This window comes from Rhipicephalus sanguineus, chromosome 2 (genome assembly GCF_013339695.2).
Source record: "Rhipicephalus sanguineus isolate Rsan-2018 chromosome 2, BIME_Rsan_1.4, whole genome shotgun sequence".
Taxonomy (NCBI): domain Eukaryota; kingdom Metazoa; phylum Arthropoda; class Arachnida; order Ixodida; family Ixodidae; genus Rhipicephalus; species Rhipicephalus sanguineus.
Window position 1 is genome coordinate 169,355,672 of NC_051177.1, and position 14,625 is coordinate 169,370,296.

The window sequence follows — 14,625 nt, forward strand, 5'->3', positions numbered from 1 at the left end:
ATGGATTTATATTTTTATTTCTTAACTGAAAGTCACGAAAATTGACCTGTGGCGCCTCTGGCTGCAAAAACATGAATGATCCGATGAACCCGGCCACGTGACCGTTGATTGCTGTACGCGGTTGACAATTGTTTTGTTAGTATTGAAATATTGTTCGTTTCTTTATATTAAAAAGTATTACATCACAGAACTGTACATATAGGCCTGCGTTAGTAGTATGAATTAAAGTGGTGCTGCCTTCGCGTGACGTAATGATCCCATGCTCGTCAGCGCATCTTGAGCAACTTTTCAGCGTGCTCATGCAACCGTGCACGCAGTTTCCAGGTCACTAAGATTTTGGAGTGACATAGTTTTGCTACCTACACTTCGTCTCAGAAATGACGCGCGCTGTTACTCGGCGCGGCCGCGCATGTTTGTAGCGACGTTTTCAATTACTTGGCTTGGCTCGTCCATCAAGAGAGTAACGACATCGGGACAAGCCACCCATGACACAGGCGCAGGCAACCTTGGACGCATGCGCACAAAACGCAGTACAAATACAGGGAAGGTGTATAATGCCATATCATCTGATTGTAACAGCTTGTTATTTTGAAAAATAGTTGGAAAGCTATAAATAAAGGTGGTTAAGCATAGTTACAGAAACTCCTGTGAAAGCAGAACAACGATAGCTTTCACAAATCGCAAGAAGGGCTGGCGGCATCGCTATCAATTCTCGGCGTTGCTGGAGGAAAGGTGCATCCATGTTTAGAGCCTTTAAGATCGAAAAATGCTGCTTCTAAAATAAGTACGTGCTTTGGAGATTAACTACTGCAGCTACAAACACTGCGAAGGGTGAGCTTTCTGTCGCGCCATAAAAAAATGGGTCGAGAAAAATCAGTTGTCGGTCCCTTTACGTTCGAAAACTATGATATGATTATGACGAACGCTGTAGTGGAGGGCTCCGGAAATTTCGACCACCTGGGTTCCTTTAATATGCATCTAAAGGTAAGTGCACGGGCCTCTAGCATTTTCACCTCCATAGAAAACGCGGCAGCCGAGATTCGATCCCACGACCTTCAGGTCACCATTCAAGCACCATAACCACTAGACCACCGCGGTGGGTAACTGACACTAGCTTGCCTTTGGCGCCGATGATTATGTAGTGCGCATTTTCTGAGATCAAATCACTCATTGATCTCATACACATGGGAGGGTAGCCGCCAGTGTGCCTGCAGCAACAGAACGTGATGCACACTGCTGCAGAAACACTGCAACTGCCGCAAAAGCAAGGGCGCATCTCAGACTACATTCAGACTATTAATAATAACTTATCAAATAAGTACATTGGCATGACTTCACACCTCTTTCAGACAAGGCTTGCGTGATTTGATCCCTGGAGGAAAGCAGAATAGTATGAATTTGTGTTTTTGGACTACCTGAATTTTCTTACAATTTTGCAATGACTAGTAGCCTTGCATGCCTAGCAGATACATAGATCTCAAGGCAAACTTAGTTTACTTCATTATATTCATTTATTTGATTATCATGAGCTTCAAGTGTATTTTCCTTTGGTTGCCTGCAGCAATGGTGCGTAATGCGCCCAGCTGTCAACAGCTTTGAAAAGCAAAGCACTTCCCTAAAGATAACAAAAAAGAGCAACCCCTGCTGCATCTAAAAATGTGGCCCAGCACCTTTGATCTTCAGTTTCTGGATGCTGTTGTTTTGAGCCAGGCCAGCAACAACCAAGTCTGACCAGGGGGACAGCTTGGGGAGCTTCAGGTCCAGCTCCCGCAGGCACTGCGTTGAGGCCAAGTAGGAACCAAGCTCCTGCGCTGCATCGGATTCCACACACAACGTGGTGCTATGCAGGTGCAGAGAGGTGACGTGCTGGCTCGAATCGTTGGACAGGGCCCAGCACGCGTCGTGCAAGGATTTATTGTCCACACAGTTGAGTCGAAGCTGCCCGACAGGCGGCGGTGCTTTCTCCATACCGATTACCAGGGGAACCAGGTACTGGGCCGAGGAAGTGCAGCTGCGCAAACAACGATTTTGCTAGAAGCGCGAGCACAGTGAAGTGAAGGCGTAAATCAGCTTAAAGTGATAAGTTATTACATGAGAAATTTATTGCCACTAATCGTGAAACATAGCTTTGTTAAAAGAAAAGGTGGTTGTGGAAATGGCGACGAAGAATGAATGAATGAATGAATGAATGAATGAATGAATGAGGATGTTGTAGGTTGCCAGCGGATCTAGCCTTGTGAGATTTGTAAGCAATTGCCCTGCCCGGTTTCCTCCTTTCAGATTATGTTTAAGCAAGCATGGGCAGGATACAAAGAAGTCGCGCGTAGCGCGACGCAACAATCCACATCCCAGTAGTCTATGAGCTATGCCGCGTAAAGTGTTGTGCCGGACCCACATATCACCACAGCACACCCCAACGTAATTGTCACTCATCACTAGAGAACGGATTTTAGGCAAATGCCTATTTCATTCCTTGCTCTCCTATCGCGCCACTTTCATATATGAGCATGAATTAGATGTTAAGAAGAGCTTTTATAGTGTTTTTATAGTGCCTATAAATGCCTATTTTGGGCGTTAGTGATTGAATGCATGTAAATCCCTAGAAATGCTTATATTAACACTATTTAGCATCAATTTTCACTTTCAAGTGTCGTTTGAGACCGTTATTCATGTTAACTGTTCGGAACATAAACATTAACTGTTCGGAACTGTATGATGCTCAAACTACTACTCTTGCTCAATCAATTCCTGGAAAACAAAAGTTAAGGCCATGTTCCTGAAGGCACCCCTTCACCGAGCGCTCTCATGTGCGCTCGGTTAAGGGGAAGTTGCTGTACGTACCCACTGCGCCAGAGCCCATCGCCACATGTTGGCGGACATGGCTAGAAGCTGTTGAGCATTACAACTGCTCCTTTTCAGACATCAAGGTCAGCTTTTCAAGTGATGAGAGTGCTGCACTCAGAAAGACTCAGGCTGTCCACTCTGTGGATGGCCTCCATGGAGACCTCCCCTACTGTGTGAGAACTTCACGTTCCTCGCAAACACTATCAGGAAACTTGAACGTTCGGGAGAAACTAATGGTGAACATTGCGCTAATTCTTCATGTACAGCAAAGAATTGCCACTGTTTTTGAAAAACCAGTAGCCAAAAAAGCACGTGCGAAGTTACAACTGGTCTTGGACAAGAATGACGCATTTTCTGTCCTTAAAGAAGATTCAGGAGTCCTTGCTCGTGAGCACTCTAGGATGCCAGTGTCGGTTAAGCCATCGAATGTTCCCTAGTACAACTACACTCCATTAACATCTGACAACGTCGAACGTTCCTTCTCAGCGTACGAGCTCATTCTCAGTGACAGGAGGTACAATTTTCAATCTGGTGACGGTAGTAGTTTGCTATTGTTTCCACAATTTTACAGTGATTGCTAGACTACGTTCCGCGTGCTCTCCATACAGATTCCTACAAACGTGCACTTTAAATGGGCGGAAGTGTATTTGGCAGTGTTGACGCCTTGCCTGTACAATTCGGATAATGTCATTGTATATGAGAGAATTGCCAGAGTTGCACCTAACAGCCCTGATGAAGAACACATCAATTTATGAATAAATAGTTGTCTTATTTGCATTTATTATATCTCCGTTTTTGTTGTGCCTTAATTTAATTACGTCAGTCAAACATAATGTAGCGCTTTTCAAGTCAGTATTCCCAGCTTTCAAGTATTTTTTTTCGTGTCTGTTGCTCTATGTGTGACGCTCGAGTAAGTAACAGTGGCCATTTAACATGAATGTGAGCAGCTTACTTGACAATTAATCGTCATTAGTTATGGGACGATTGCACGGCTATGTTCAACTGCTAACGCCTTTGGGCCATCACAAAGAATAACATTTTTTTTGTTTTCCTGTCGTAGATACAGGTCGTGAACACCTTCGTTTGAAATTACTGGCATTTATGTAAAAATTTACTGGGCCTATATTTTCGACGTTGGAGGCCTAAAACGTTGTTTTGCCTGTCTATTTTTGTTGCCTAAAATGCGCTTTTTTAATGCCTAAATGTCCAGCCTCTACTCATCACCAGTCACATGCAAGGTCTGCAACGTTTAAAAACTTCAAAAGTAGCCGTGACACCACCTTTCTGAATGTCCAGTGACTGCACTGAAATCCGATATCATTTACACTGTCGTGTGGCGAGCCTAAATGTTGGACTGCTTCAAGAAAACATTGATGAGCTTCCTCAAGTTCACTGCACCACGGCTGCTCGATGAAAAACACACGGTGGCCTGTCGCGTCACGGCGCAGGCAATAAGCGAGAGCGGGGAAGCGGAGTTGACAGTTCTCGCCGCATTCCGCTAGGAGGGCGCCAGTAGTAGGGGAGGGCTCCACGCGACGCACGGGCGGGAAGGAGCGCGCGCTCAGCGGGTAGGTCGAGGTAGTGGTTGTTTTTCTCCACATGAATCGCTCGCACTGAGTGTCACTCAAGACAGTTTGTGCATGTGTGATATTTTATACGTTAGGCAAAATGCCGCGTAACTGTTGTGTGCCGTTGTGTTCCACGAATGCATCGAATGACCCGCAAATACGCTACCACGAGTTTCCCATAATGCAGAACGCAGGGCAGCATGGCTGCGAAACATCTCCCGTGAAGGACCCGGCGGGAAGGGAACAGTATGGCAGCCTCATGACAGGTCCCTGGTGTGCGCCTTGCATTTTACGGAACAGGACTACAAGAAGACCGAGAAGTGGAGGGTACTTTTGCCAACGGCTGTGCCGACAGTGTTCCCCGGTTATCCAAGCTACATGAGCACGAGGAGCACGCCTGCTCCGAGGAAGAAGTGGCCACGCTCTGAAATAGAAGCCGATAATGCGCAGTCGCGTGCCGAGTGCTCGGGCAGTGCTGCTTCAAAAGAAAGCCCTGTCATTAGCCAAAATGGCTCATCAAGTGACAGCACTGAAGCCACGACGCCCAACAACTTTGAACTAGGGAATGAAACGTGCGTGGAAATGGCATCATTTTCAGATGCATCATGTCAAACTACATTCGACCTTGTTAAACTGACAGAAGAAGCTAAAAAAACGCGCTGCTTCCAAGCGAAGATCGCTCGTATGAAAGGAGCACTGCAGGCCCTTCAAGAAAAAGTGGATGAGGCTGAGGAGCACGTGCAGTTTTATGAAAATAACACGGACAGACGTGCCAACCCCATACTTCTTAAAGTACTACAGGAGATGACAAAAAAAATACTAAAACTGGGTACAAAAATACTAAAATATCGCTTTATTTTCCAAAAACTGGTTTAGATGAATGAAATGAAAAGGAACATATCACAATTAAAAGAGGCACAAAAAAGTTCTCAAGATTCGGAAGTGGAGGGGTGTGCTAGCATAGAGGCCGTGGCAGCCTTGGCCTTCCTCAGAAAGTCTTTTTTAAAGACCTGTTCGTGGCACTTTCCCGAATGTGACTGGGCACATCTTGCGACAAGCAACTGCTCCACAGTCTTTCTTGACATGGAGGCACGGAACTGGGTGTGCGCCTTTTTCACTTTGCTGAAGACTCTTTCACACTCCGCGTTACTATGCGGGAGTGTTAGGACCCCCAACATAAATTTCGAAAGTCTAGCATACTTCAAGCTGCCATCGACTTCTCGTAAACTGGACACCGCCCGCCATTGCTCGTCAATCTGCTGCTCCTTGGTACTTCAGCGCGTAGTTCTTCCAACTGAAGACGCGTGAACTCTGCCTGAATGTCAACCAGAGCAGAATTCACATCTTGCCCCTCTTGAAGTGGTAACAGCACTGGGATCAAGTACTTGACATCAGAAAACCTGGCGTGTTCAATGGAAGCAAGCCTTGCTACTTCTGCACTCTTCAGTGGAAATTTCAGGATCATGTACTCTGTTGCTGCAATGAAGAACCTTCTTATATGTGGAAAAAGCTCTTCCCTTGCTTCCTTCTTTAGGCTTTGCAAGGTCTGTGTGGTCTTACTACCAATCACAATATCTTCATTATCTCTTTGGCTGACGGAAGATTTGTAGTCAACGTCAGCCAACACATCAGCTTTTTTGATCACTGAAGGTTTGGCAAAACGCAACATGATCTCTCTTAGCAAGTTACTAAGCACTTCAAGCAGCAGGTGCACTTGAGGGGTTCCAGACTGCAGGACCACGTTCACCTTTTCAAATTCTGGAATTACAGACAGCAAGAAGTCACAGTATGCTCTATTTACATCTGATGAAAGAAACATGAATAGCCTTTCTTCTCTGTTTAAGACCTTTCCTGGACGGTTCTGGATTCGCTTGGGAGCTGTATACGACACAGGGACATTTGTGTCCAGTCTTGGTCTTTTGCTCTGATGACTGCTCTCCCCTTCCTTTGCATGCTTCTGAAGGTCAGTGCGAAGGTTACATGGTTTGCTGGGAAACTTGGAAACCTGCCCGGAGGGCCTTACTTCACTATGGAAGAAACTAAGCAGTGGCTGCCACTGGTCCACAAGCCATTTCAGGCTCCTTCCGAGAGAGAGCCACCTGGTGCTGACATGCTTTAAAATTTTCTTGGCCTCTACATCGTGGAGAGACTGAAAAGCTTTCAGCTTGTCCTTCCTTTCTGAGCTTTTCTCAAGGTAGTAGAAAATGTCAACTAGCACCTCATCCACATTCAGTGGAAGGCATGCTGAGCCTTTCTGTGCCGCCAGATTGATCAAATGACAACAGCAACCCATGATGGCAATGTTCTCATGGCTTTCTTTCAGCACAGCAGCCACTCTGTTTTTCAATCCAATCATGACTGGCGCGTTATCACACACCATGCCGATGCAGTCCTGGAGCGGTACCTTTTGGTCGTTAGCGTGTCCACAACAAGCGCGCCGATGTTTCGTCCTGTGGAGTAACCTTCGAGGGCAGGCATCGCGAGCAAGGCAGTGTGAACAGTACTATCACAGAACGTCACGATTGGATACAGTTTTGCATTGTTGCCGGCGTCATTGCTCCCGTCTGTGGCGACCGAGAACGGAGTGTGCTGCAAGTGACTTATCACTTCGTCGATAGCTTTGTTGGCCATTTCCTTCACAATTGCCGTAGTCTTCGTATGGGCGCAGGCATAGTTCTTAGCTTCCTTCGAGTCCGGAAGCATTTTTCAAAAGAGGTCTCCAGCGTGATCAGCAGCCGTGAACGGCACGTTGTGCTCAATCAGGAACGCAGTAAAAAGGCACTCCGCTCGAGTTGTAGTATCGAGATCCGCTCTGCTGAAGTACCCTCCAAGTTTCCCATTAGAGTCCGCAAGTTTCGCCGAGCCTTTGTGTTCCTTCGTATTCACATTAGCAGAATATCCCGTCGACCAGCGTGCGAAATGTTCACATCACAGCAGCACAAACTACAAAATGCGTACCGCTCACCTTTACACGACCTCTTAACAAAGGGAAAGTCAGTTGAATAGCTGGGAATAAAGACTTGAAAGTATTTCTTCTCAGACATCTCGTGAGCTGCTAGGACTCAACCATACGCTACAGCTACCATACTACACGCACCTCCCGCAGCGCGCATGGTAACAAAGGAAGTCGAGCACATTTCCGCTATCCGCGAAGTCAACGCACTTTGGCTTTGGCTTTGACTCTGGATATAAGCCAATATAGTGCTGCCTGCATAGCCCCGCAAAAAAAAAGGCCAGATCCAGCTGGTGCAGTTGACTGTCTGAAGCAGCGTGTTCAGTTTGCGAACTTTTCGACCCGAAACATGAAAAATCGTAAAAATATAGTTGTCATTACAATACTCATAAAAATGTGCTGAAAATCGAGCACTTTACGATAAAATCGTACAACTTGGCAGGTATGCACGGACACTGCCTGTTTTACGAAGGTGCTCAATGGTGCTACGCAAGGTGACAAGACTGCCGAGTTCGTTAGAAACCAAGTCCGCAGTTTCTCGACGAAGAAGCCCCACTACAGTGACGTCATTCTAAGGGAATGTGTAATTTAGAGGGCATGCTTCAACAAAAGTTATGAGTATGCCCAAGGTCCACAAATATCTTTCAGCTCCCTTGTCGCTCAACGCTCCAGAAATATGTAGGCCATTTAACAGGTGGAATCGGCGTCACTTCGTTGATAAAGCTGAGCGGCTGTGCATCGAATTCAAGGGTCTCACTGTAGAGCAAGAAGCGTTCTGCTCTCTGATCGTTGACGAGATGGCCATACAGCAGAGGGTCATATACGACCGACAAGTCGACAAACTTTTTGGTTTCGTTGACCGTGGTGAAGAAAAGCGCTCAACAGCGGTACCCCAAGTGGCAAACCGATTACTATGTTTTGTAATAAGAAGCTTGTCAACATCATATATTATTCCTGTCGAATATTTTTTCACGAGATGTCTGAAAGGTGACCAGCTGTTCTCTATTACCATGGAAGTGCTGAAAGTGGACTTGCGGGGCGGACGAGCACGCCATGGAAGTCTGCAAAGTTTTCATCACAAAGCTCTAACGAACGCTTCTTGCCAACTCGGCAGGAAATGTTAATATGTCTATTGAGCGTCTCGTACGCTTGGCGCAAGAACCTCTGGCCAGGAAAGTGCTGTGCCTGTGATTTCAATAACACAGTGATCCTTTTTTCACGCACGTGCAATAAAGCAATTATGACTCCCCTGATGTTCACAATGCTTTTGTTTCTAAGGGGTGAGCAACAGTCATTCCAGAAATACAACCGCACCTGTCAATGAGCGACTCTCCCGTTGATAAAATAACTGTAGCACAAACACACATTATCGAGGGTGAACAGCGCAACGGCAACAAAAGAGAGAAAACATGACGAAAAATCGCAACTCGCAGGAGCAACCGTTTCAGATAAAACTAACACTTGCTATATTTAGGTTGAAGCATCACCGGCGCACATTCGGTAGGACGATTACCAATACAGTCGCCGACCGTTTATTCGGACATGCTCGTTTATTCGGACACCTTCGTGGCATCGCCACTCGTCCCATTGAAGTAATGTAAACTCACGACCGAAAATTCGGACGCCCCACAGCCCGCCGTTCGATTTTTCGGACTCCGGCTGGCTGATGGAGTGCGACGTTGAACGCCATAACAAGCTGTCAGCAATGTTTACAATATTTTTACTAGGTTGCCAGCACTGAAATGTTGCACTGGCTATAACTGGAGATCGTGCCAGTGTCAAAAATCCACGCAGAAGTTACCGATCTCGAAGGCTATGTTTGTTCGCTACACGTAACGGTTGCCTTTTGGCTTTAGCCAGTCACGTATCCATTGAACGGCTACCACGGCCAAACAGCAGGCCAAGCCAAGCCAAGCTTGGAACCGGCTCTGTGCGGCGTTTGAGGCGAATGACAGCGCGTACGAGTACGACGCGGATCCTAATTTGGACGAAGAGAGTACGACAACAGATTACAGAAGCGCTGCAACATCAACTAGACCAACATCGTTTCCTTTTGGCGTGTGAGGGTTTGCGTTCTCATGTTTCTGTGGCTAGGCCTGATCTGCATCCCGAGCTTTGTGTCCTGCTCATGCGAGGCCTGATCTGCTGAAATTGCTCCGACGCTGCCCGTTCCATGTGCGCCGTCGGAACTAAAGAAACGCGGCAACTACAAGGCTCTGACGATGGCGAAAAAAAGCGGCGATTATTCACCAGGTGGAAGTTGCTTGGGAGTTTTCGCCAAGTTGGGCGATGAGATCCGTCAGCTACTCGAACCAGCGCATGTGGACAGTGACTGCCGTGATGACGCACCTCCCACACCACAGCCATCAAATGCGGATTTAGCGTAGGCTGTTGCAGTGCTATTGCCGACCCGCAGGGGTGGCCAAACATTGGCTGAAATACAGGCCGACTTGGTCGCGCGTAAGCGTACATGTGTACAGACGCGCACTAACAAGTTTTTTCCGGCCACTGGGCCAATAAAAGTGCTTTTTTCTGGTGAATCCTTTTTTTCGGACTCCCGATTATTCGGACTTTTCGGCGGTTCCCGCCGAGTCCGAATAAACGGTTGGCGACTGTATAATTAAAGCTATAGCAAGTTTATTGTAACCCTTTAAAAATTAACAAGTGCATAGCAGCTGCGCTGTCAAGCCGCGATCCGCAGCAATAATTCCGGCGCTCTCGCTTTCGGTCTCCCCAGAGGCTCCCCCACTGGTGGCGCCGCGGCGGCAGCCAGGAGCACTAGGCGCGCGACGCAGTATCCGCTCCACGCGGCAGGCCGCACCGTGTATTTTTCATCGAGCGGCCGTGACTGCACTTAAGGAAAAAATCTTCGGTGTCACGACAGGCCTTGCAAGCCGGGCACAATGGCGTCGCGGAAAGCTTGATCTTGTGAGCCATGCTGGTAAATGCATTGACCTCGTGCGAATGCGATATGCGAACTAGGGCAGTGGCCACCAGGAAGTCATTGCGAAGAGGTTAGAGAGTAAGGCCAAGGAGTGCATCTGTGTAGATCGGTGGATGCCGTGAGCAGTGTTGCCCAAGAGCAAGGCCTGTGGACTGGGGAGCTGCCTGTCTCCCACAAGGTGAAGCTTCAGTTCTAAATGTTGCACGAAAACATCCAGCACTCCAGTTTCAGTGTGACGTCATAAATTTCAAGTTCATTCTCGGTATTCTGGCGACATTGGCTCAATACAATTCACTCAAGCTTCCCATGTTAGGTGGATCCCGTAGGACACAACGAAATTCATTTCTCGTGATCAATAATTATGCAAGCCTCAGCTTATGCTGCCATGGCAAATTGGACAATGAACTTTGTGCATTTTCTTTTGAAACGCTTGATGGCTCCCAGCATGCACTTCTTGCAGGAAGAGAGGTGCTATCAGTATTGTGAAAGGGTAATTCACTTATGCTGAGTTCCAATGGAAGAAGTTTTTGAAAGCACTCCTGCTTTTTTTCGAACAAGTTTGCTCCAAAATAAAGCGAGTGCGCAGGGCAAGTGACCCAATGTGAGAGTCAAAGTGGATTCACAGCAGCACTCGCTTTGTGCAGAACCAAATGTTTTTCTTTGAAAATTGGCAAAGTGGACTGGAACAGTGCAACCTACTTTCTTCAGCTGCACTTCTGTACATTCACCTGCTAGGTGGAGCATGGTAGTCACGAGTTTTAGTCTGCACATCCTGATCAATCACTGCTTGACCCTTTGCGGTGAGAAACCCTTTCCCACGTTCCGTCCGTTCTAGTCCGAAAGTAAAAGCCCCGAAGCTCAAGTAAAAGTTTACTTACTTTTTTACAGATGGCGCATAATCTAGTGAGAAAATGTGCGTGTGAATCAACCACGAAAGAACCTGTGCAGCAGTGCCCGACCACGGACCACAAAGGGTTAAACACTAATCCGCTGTTCCCTTTCAAATTGATCACACTCATTTTCAGTCAAGCAGCAGTGTGCTCCACTCGAATTTGAGGATGACGTAAAGGGGTGGTCAAAAGTTCCCAGGACGCTAATCACATGGCAATGTGGCCTGCGAACTTTTGACCACCCTGCTGTATCTCTGAAGTGGAGGTTCGTTTGAGATCTGAGGTGTGCAAAACTAGAGACATGCACCCACCTCCTGACCTTCACTTTGTGGGCCGTGCCCGTCTCTTCCAGAGCCTGGCAAAATGGTTCCAGGTTTGTGAGGTGCAGCGAGGCAATGTGCAACTCCTTGAGCGATGCACAGTCACGAGCTGCTTCAAGCAGGAGGCGGACCTCACGCAGCGTCAGGTTGCAGTCTACATCCAGGCAGCGCAGTGATGTAGTGCACTTGAGAGCTTCGACCAGGGTTTCTATGTGCCATGGCAGGCGCACCTTTTCACCCTGGGTGAACAAAATTGTACTTTTTGCATCCTAGTTTCTAATACAACAGCACCTTTTTATGAGTAGGACGCAATATAATGGGTCAGCTTTAACATGAGATTTGGCTTATTCTGGTTCCTGTACTATTCAAACCTCACAAAACAAATCATGCAAGCCACCAGTCACGTTATAAATGTCGCTGTAACTAACAATAGACAAAGGAAGCTTCTGCTGTAGCCAAAGAAAGTAATTTGTTTAATTAGTTGTTCTACCATTTTTGGTTTGTGCTTTCTTTCCTGCTCCTCCACATGCAATACTCTAATTCGGGGGTTCTCAAACTCTCTGGCCTTTAGGAACCCTAACAGTTTTCACGGAATGCCGCAGAATTCCTCTCCTCTTTCCACCGATGTTTCAGCATGCAACAATGTAAGGGAACGCGCTAGCACTTCTAAATCGGCCCAGACAAATTTCACCACCATCACACTGGCGTGTTTTTTCTAGTCTCCAAGGCCAGTGTTCTTGGTGAGATACTCAATATTACACACAAGATAGACATGCTAATTTTGTGCCCTGCACAATAAGCACACTGTGAACAGTTTTCTCACACAAATGAAGTTCCAGAAAATACAAGACTATATTTCATTTTCATAAAAGAAAAAGGCGTGACATGCCAGTCGCATTGTCGAATGGCCTTCTTTAACACACGCAAGTGTCGTCGGAAAGCAAAGCAAAAGGTACTCTCGTTTTCTTGGCGGCGGTGCTCGAAATTGCGTACAAACTGACCTATCTAGCTTGGTAAGTAACCAGTAAACACCCATGAGTGTTACCGATCAAACCGATCGGAGGCTGTGTGACCACATGACGTTGATACTTGTTGATACTAATTGCAGCACATGTGCACGCCTATGTAATGCGTGTTTGCTTACAGCAAGGCGGTGAGATGGGCTAGTTGGTGAACATTCATGTTAAAGCACAAAGCTTATAAGCGCACATAAAATGAGGACCGAAGATTAAGCGCTGTCCTGTCAAGTTCTTAAATCTTCGGTCTTCGTTTTATGTGCGCTTATCAGCTTTGTGCTTTAACATGTTTGCTTACAGATTGTGGGGTTCCGTTGTCTACTCCGAAAAGAAGGCGTTCGTAGATGGCGGGAAAACGCAAAAACATTTATTAGTCAAAACTTGAACAACGTTAGGGCGGCAAGAAAACTCTAAAACAACTTCCAAAAACACTTCCACGAACCACTCCGCACCGGTGCCGCTAACCCTGGCCCCGGCGGACCGCACGCCACGCACACGCGCACACTTCACGGCAGTACGCCGGCAACTCCCGTCGGGCCGCTCGCTGGGCTGGCTTATAAACCCTTCGCACATGGATGCACAATGCGCATGCACAGTGGCGCTCGTCGCTGCTTGCTATCACCGCTGCTGAAGGTGAGGGCGAGGGTTGTTATCCGCGATCCCCACACATTCCCCCCTCAAAAGAGAAAGTTCGCGGTGATAGTCTACGCTGATTTCCGTTTTTTCGGCCTTCCACCACCGTCGTTTGGGTCTTCGTAGGTACCGCCTTTTCCGGTGCATTGCCCAGAGCCTTGGCTGGAGCCTTTACCGCTGCCTTTCCTTGGCCGCCTTTGCAGCAGCTGCCTTTGCTTTCATGGCGGATGTCTTGCGTTCCTCGACCATGGTTTTCGTGGCTTCTTGCGTGGTTGTCTCAGTTGCGGTCGAGTTGCGAGTGGCCGTCGTCGCTCTCGTCGCTGCGCTCGTCGTTCTCGCCAGTAGCCACTGTACCTTCTCCTGTGCCGTTCTCTGCTTCGACAGAAGCACTACGTGTTTGCGGCCCTAGGGCGATGAAGTAGCAGCTGCTACTTCATCGCCTTCGGTGCTAGGTTCTCGGGCATCGCTCGCAGCCTCTTCCCACAACACTTCCGTAGCTTCACCTTCCAACCCATCTGCCGGGCTCCCAGCGTCACCCATTTTGTGGTTGTCCAAGTACTCCTTGTAGCCGCCTTTTTCCGCCGGTCCTCCTTTCATGGCCTTTTCTAAAAATTTTGCGCATTCTTCAGGCTCGCCAGTGCAGTAACCGGTCCGTGTATCGACGAACTCACCACCGTCCGGCACATGGGCGGGTACAGCGGCCCCTACGTCCTCTCTTTCGCCGCTCGCCTCTGTGCTTGTCGAGGCACCCTCAACTTTAGCCGTGTGCCAGCCGTCGATGTTCTTCCCGTTCTGCGCCAGCGCACTCCCTTGAACAACCGAAGTCGCGGGTTCCTGACCAGCGGCTTGTCCTTGCCTGCCGTCTGCGCTCGAGTCGGCATCCCATGCTGTGTCGGCGTAGGCAGCTGTGGTAGGTGTCGACGTCTCCGCGCTCCTATTCCCTCCCGTCGCAGTGGCTCGGTCCGCCCGTCCACGTTGGCGTCCGAATCGTTCTCCTTGCTGCCGACAATTCCAGCCTGCTCAGCACCGCAACCAGCGTGCTTGTCCGCTCCAGCCTCTGCATAGCCCACAGTCGGGACCGCAACGCACCTCGCTGCCAAGTAGGCTGCGGACGTGGCGTCTCCACGCGCCGCGCAGAAGGCTGCCGACACCAGGTCGAGGCGCTCCATCGTCTCAAGAAGATTCTTGAAACCAGCCTCCATTCTTGTCGGTAGTAGACGTCGCCGATTACACGTTGGGCGCCAGTTGTGGGGTTCCGTTGTCTACTCCGAAAAGAAGGCGTTCGTAGACGGCGGGGAAACGCAAAAACATTTATTAGTCAAAACTTGAACGACGTTAGGGCGGCAAGAAAACTTTAAAACAACTTCCAATAACACTTCCACGAACAACCGGTGCCACTAACCCTGGCCCTGGCGGACCGCACGCCACGCACACGCGCACACTTCACGGCAGTACTG

At 48.2% G+C, this 14,625-nt stretch overlaps 1 protein-coding gene across 2 annotated transcripts in view; it reads right to left on the minus strand.

Annotated features, from left to right (window-relative positions):
- The window catches only part of LOC119383854 (uncharacterized), a 773,402-nt gene that overhangs the window by 451,013 nt on the left and 307,764 nt on the right, over positions 1-14,625 (minus strand). For both annotated transcript variants that reach the window (XM_049412685.1, XM_037652128.2), the window contains exons 5-6: positions 11,511-11,758; positions 1,671-2,011 (exon numbers count right to left, since the gene is read on the minus strand). In XM_049412685.1, the coding sequence (XP_049268642.1) occupies positions 1,671-2,011; positions 11,511-11,758 (589 nt within the window). The remainder of the gene's footprint in view (positions 1-1,670; positions 2,012-11,510; positions 11,759-14,625) is intronic.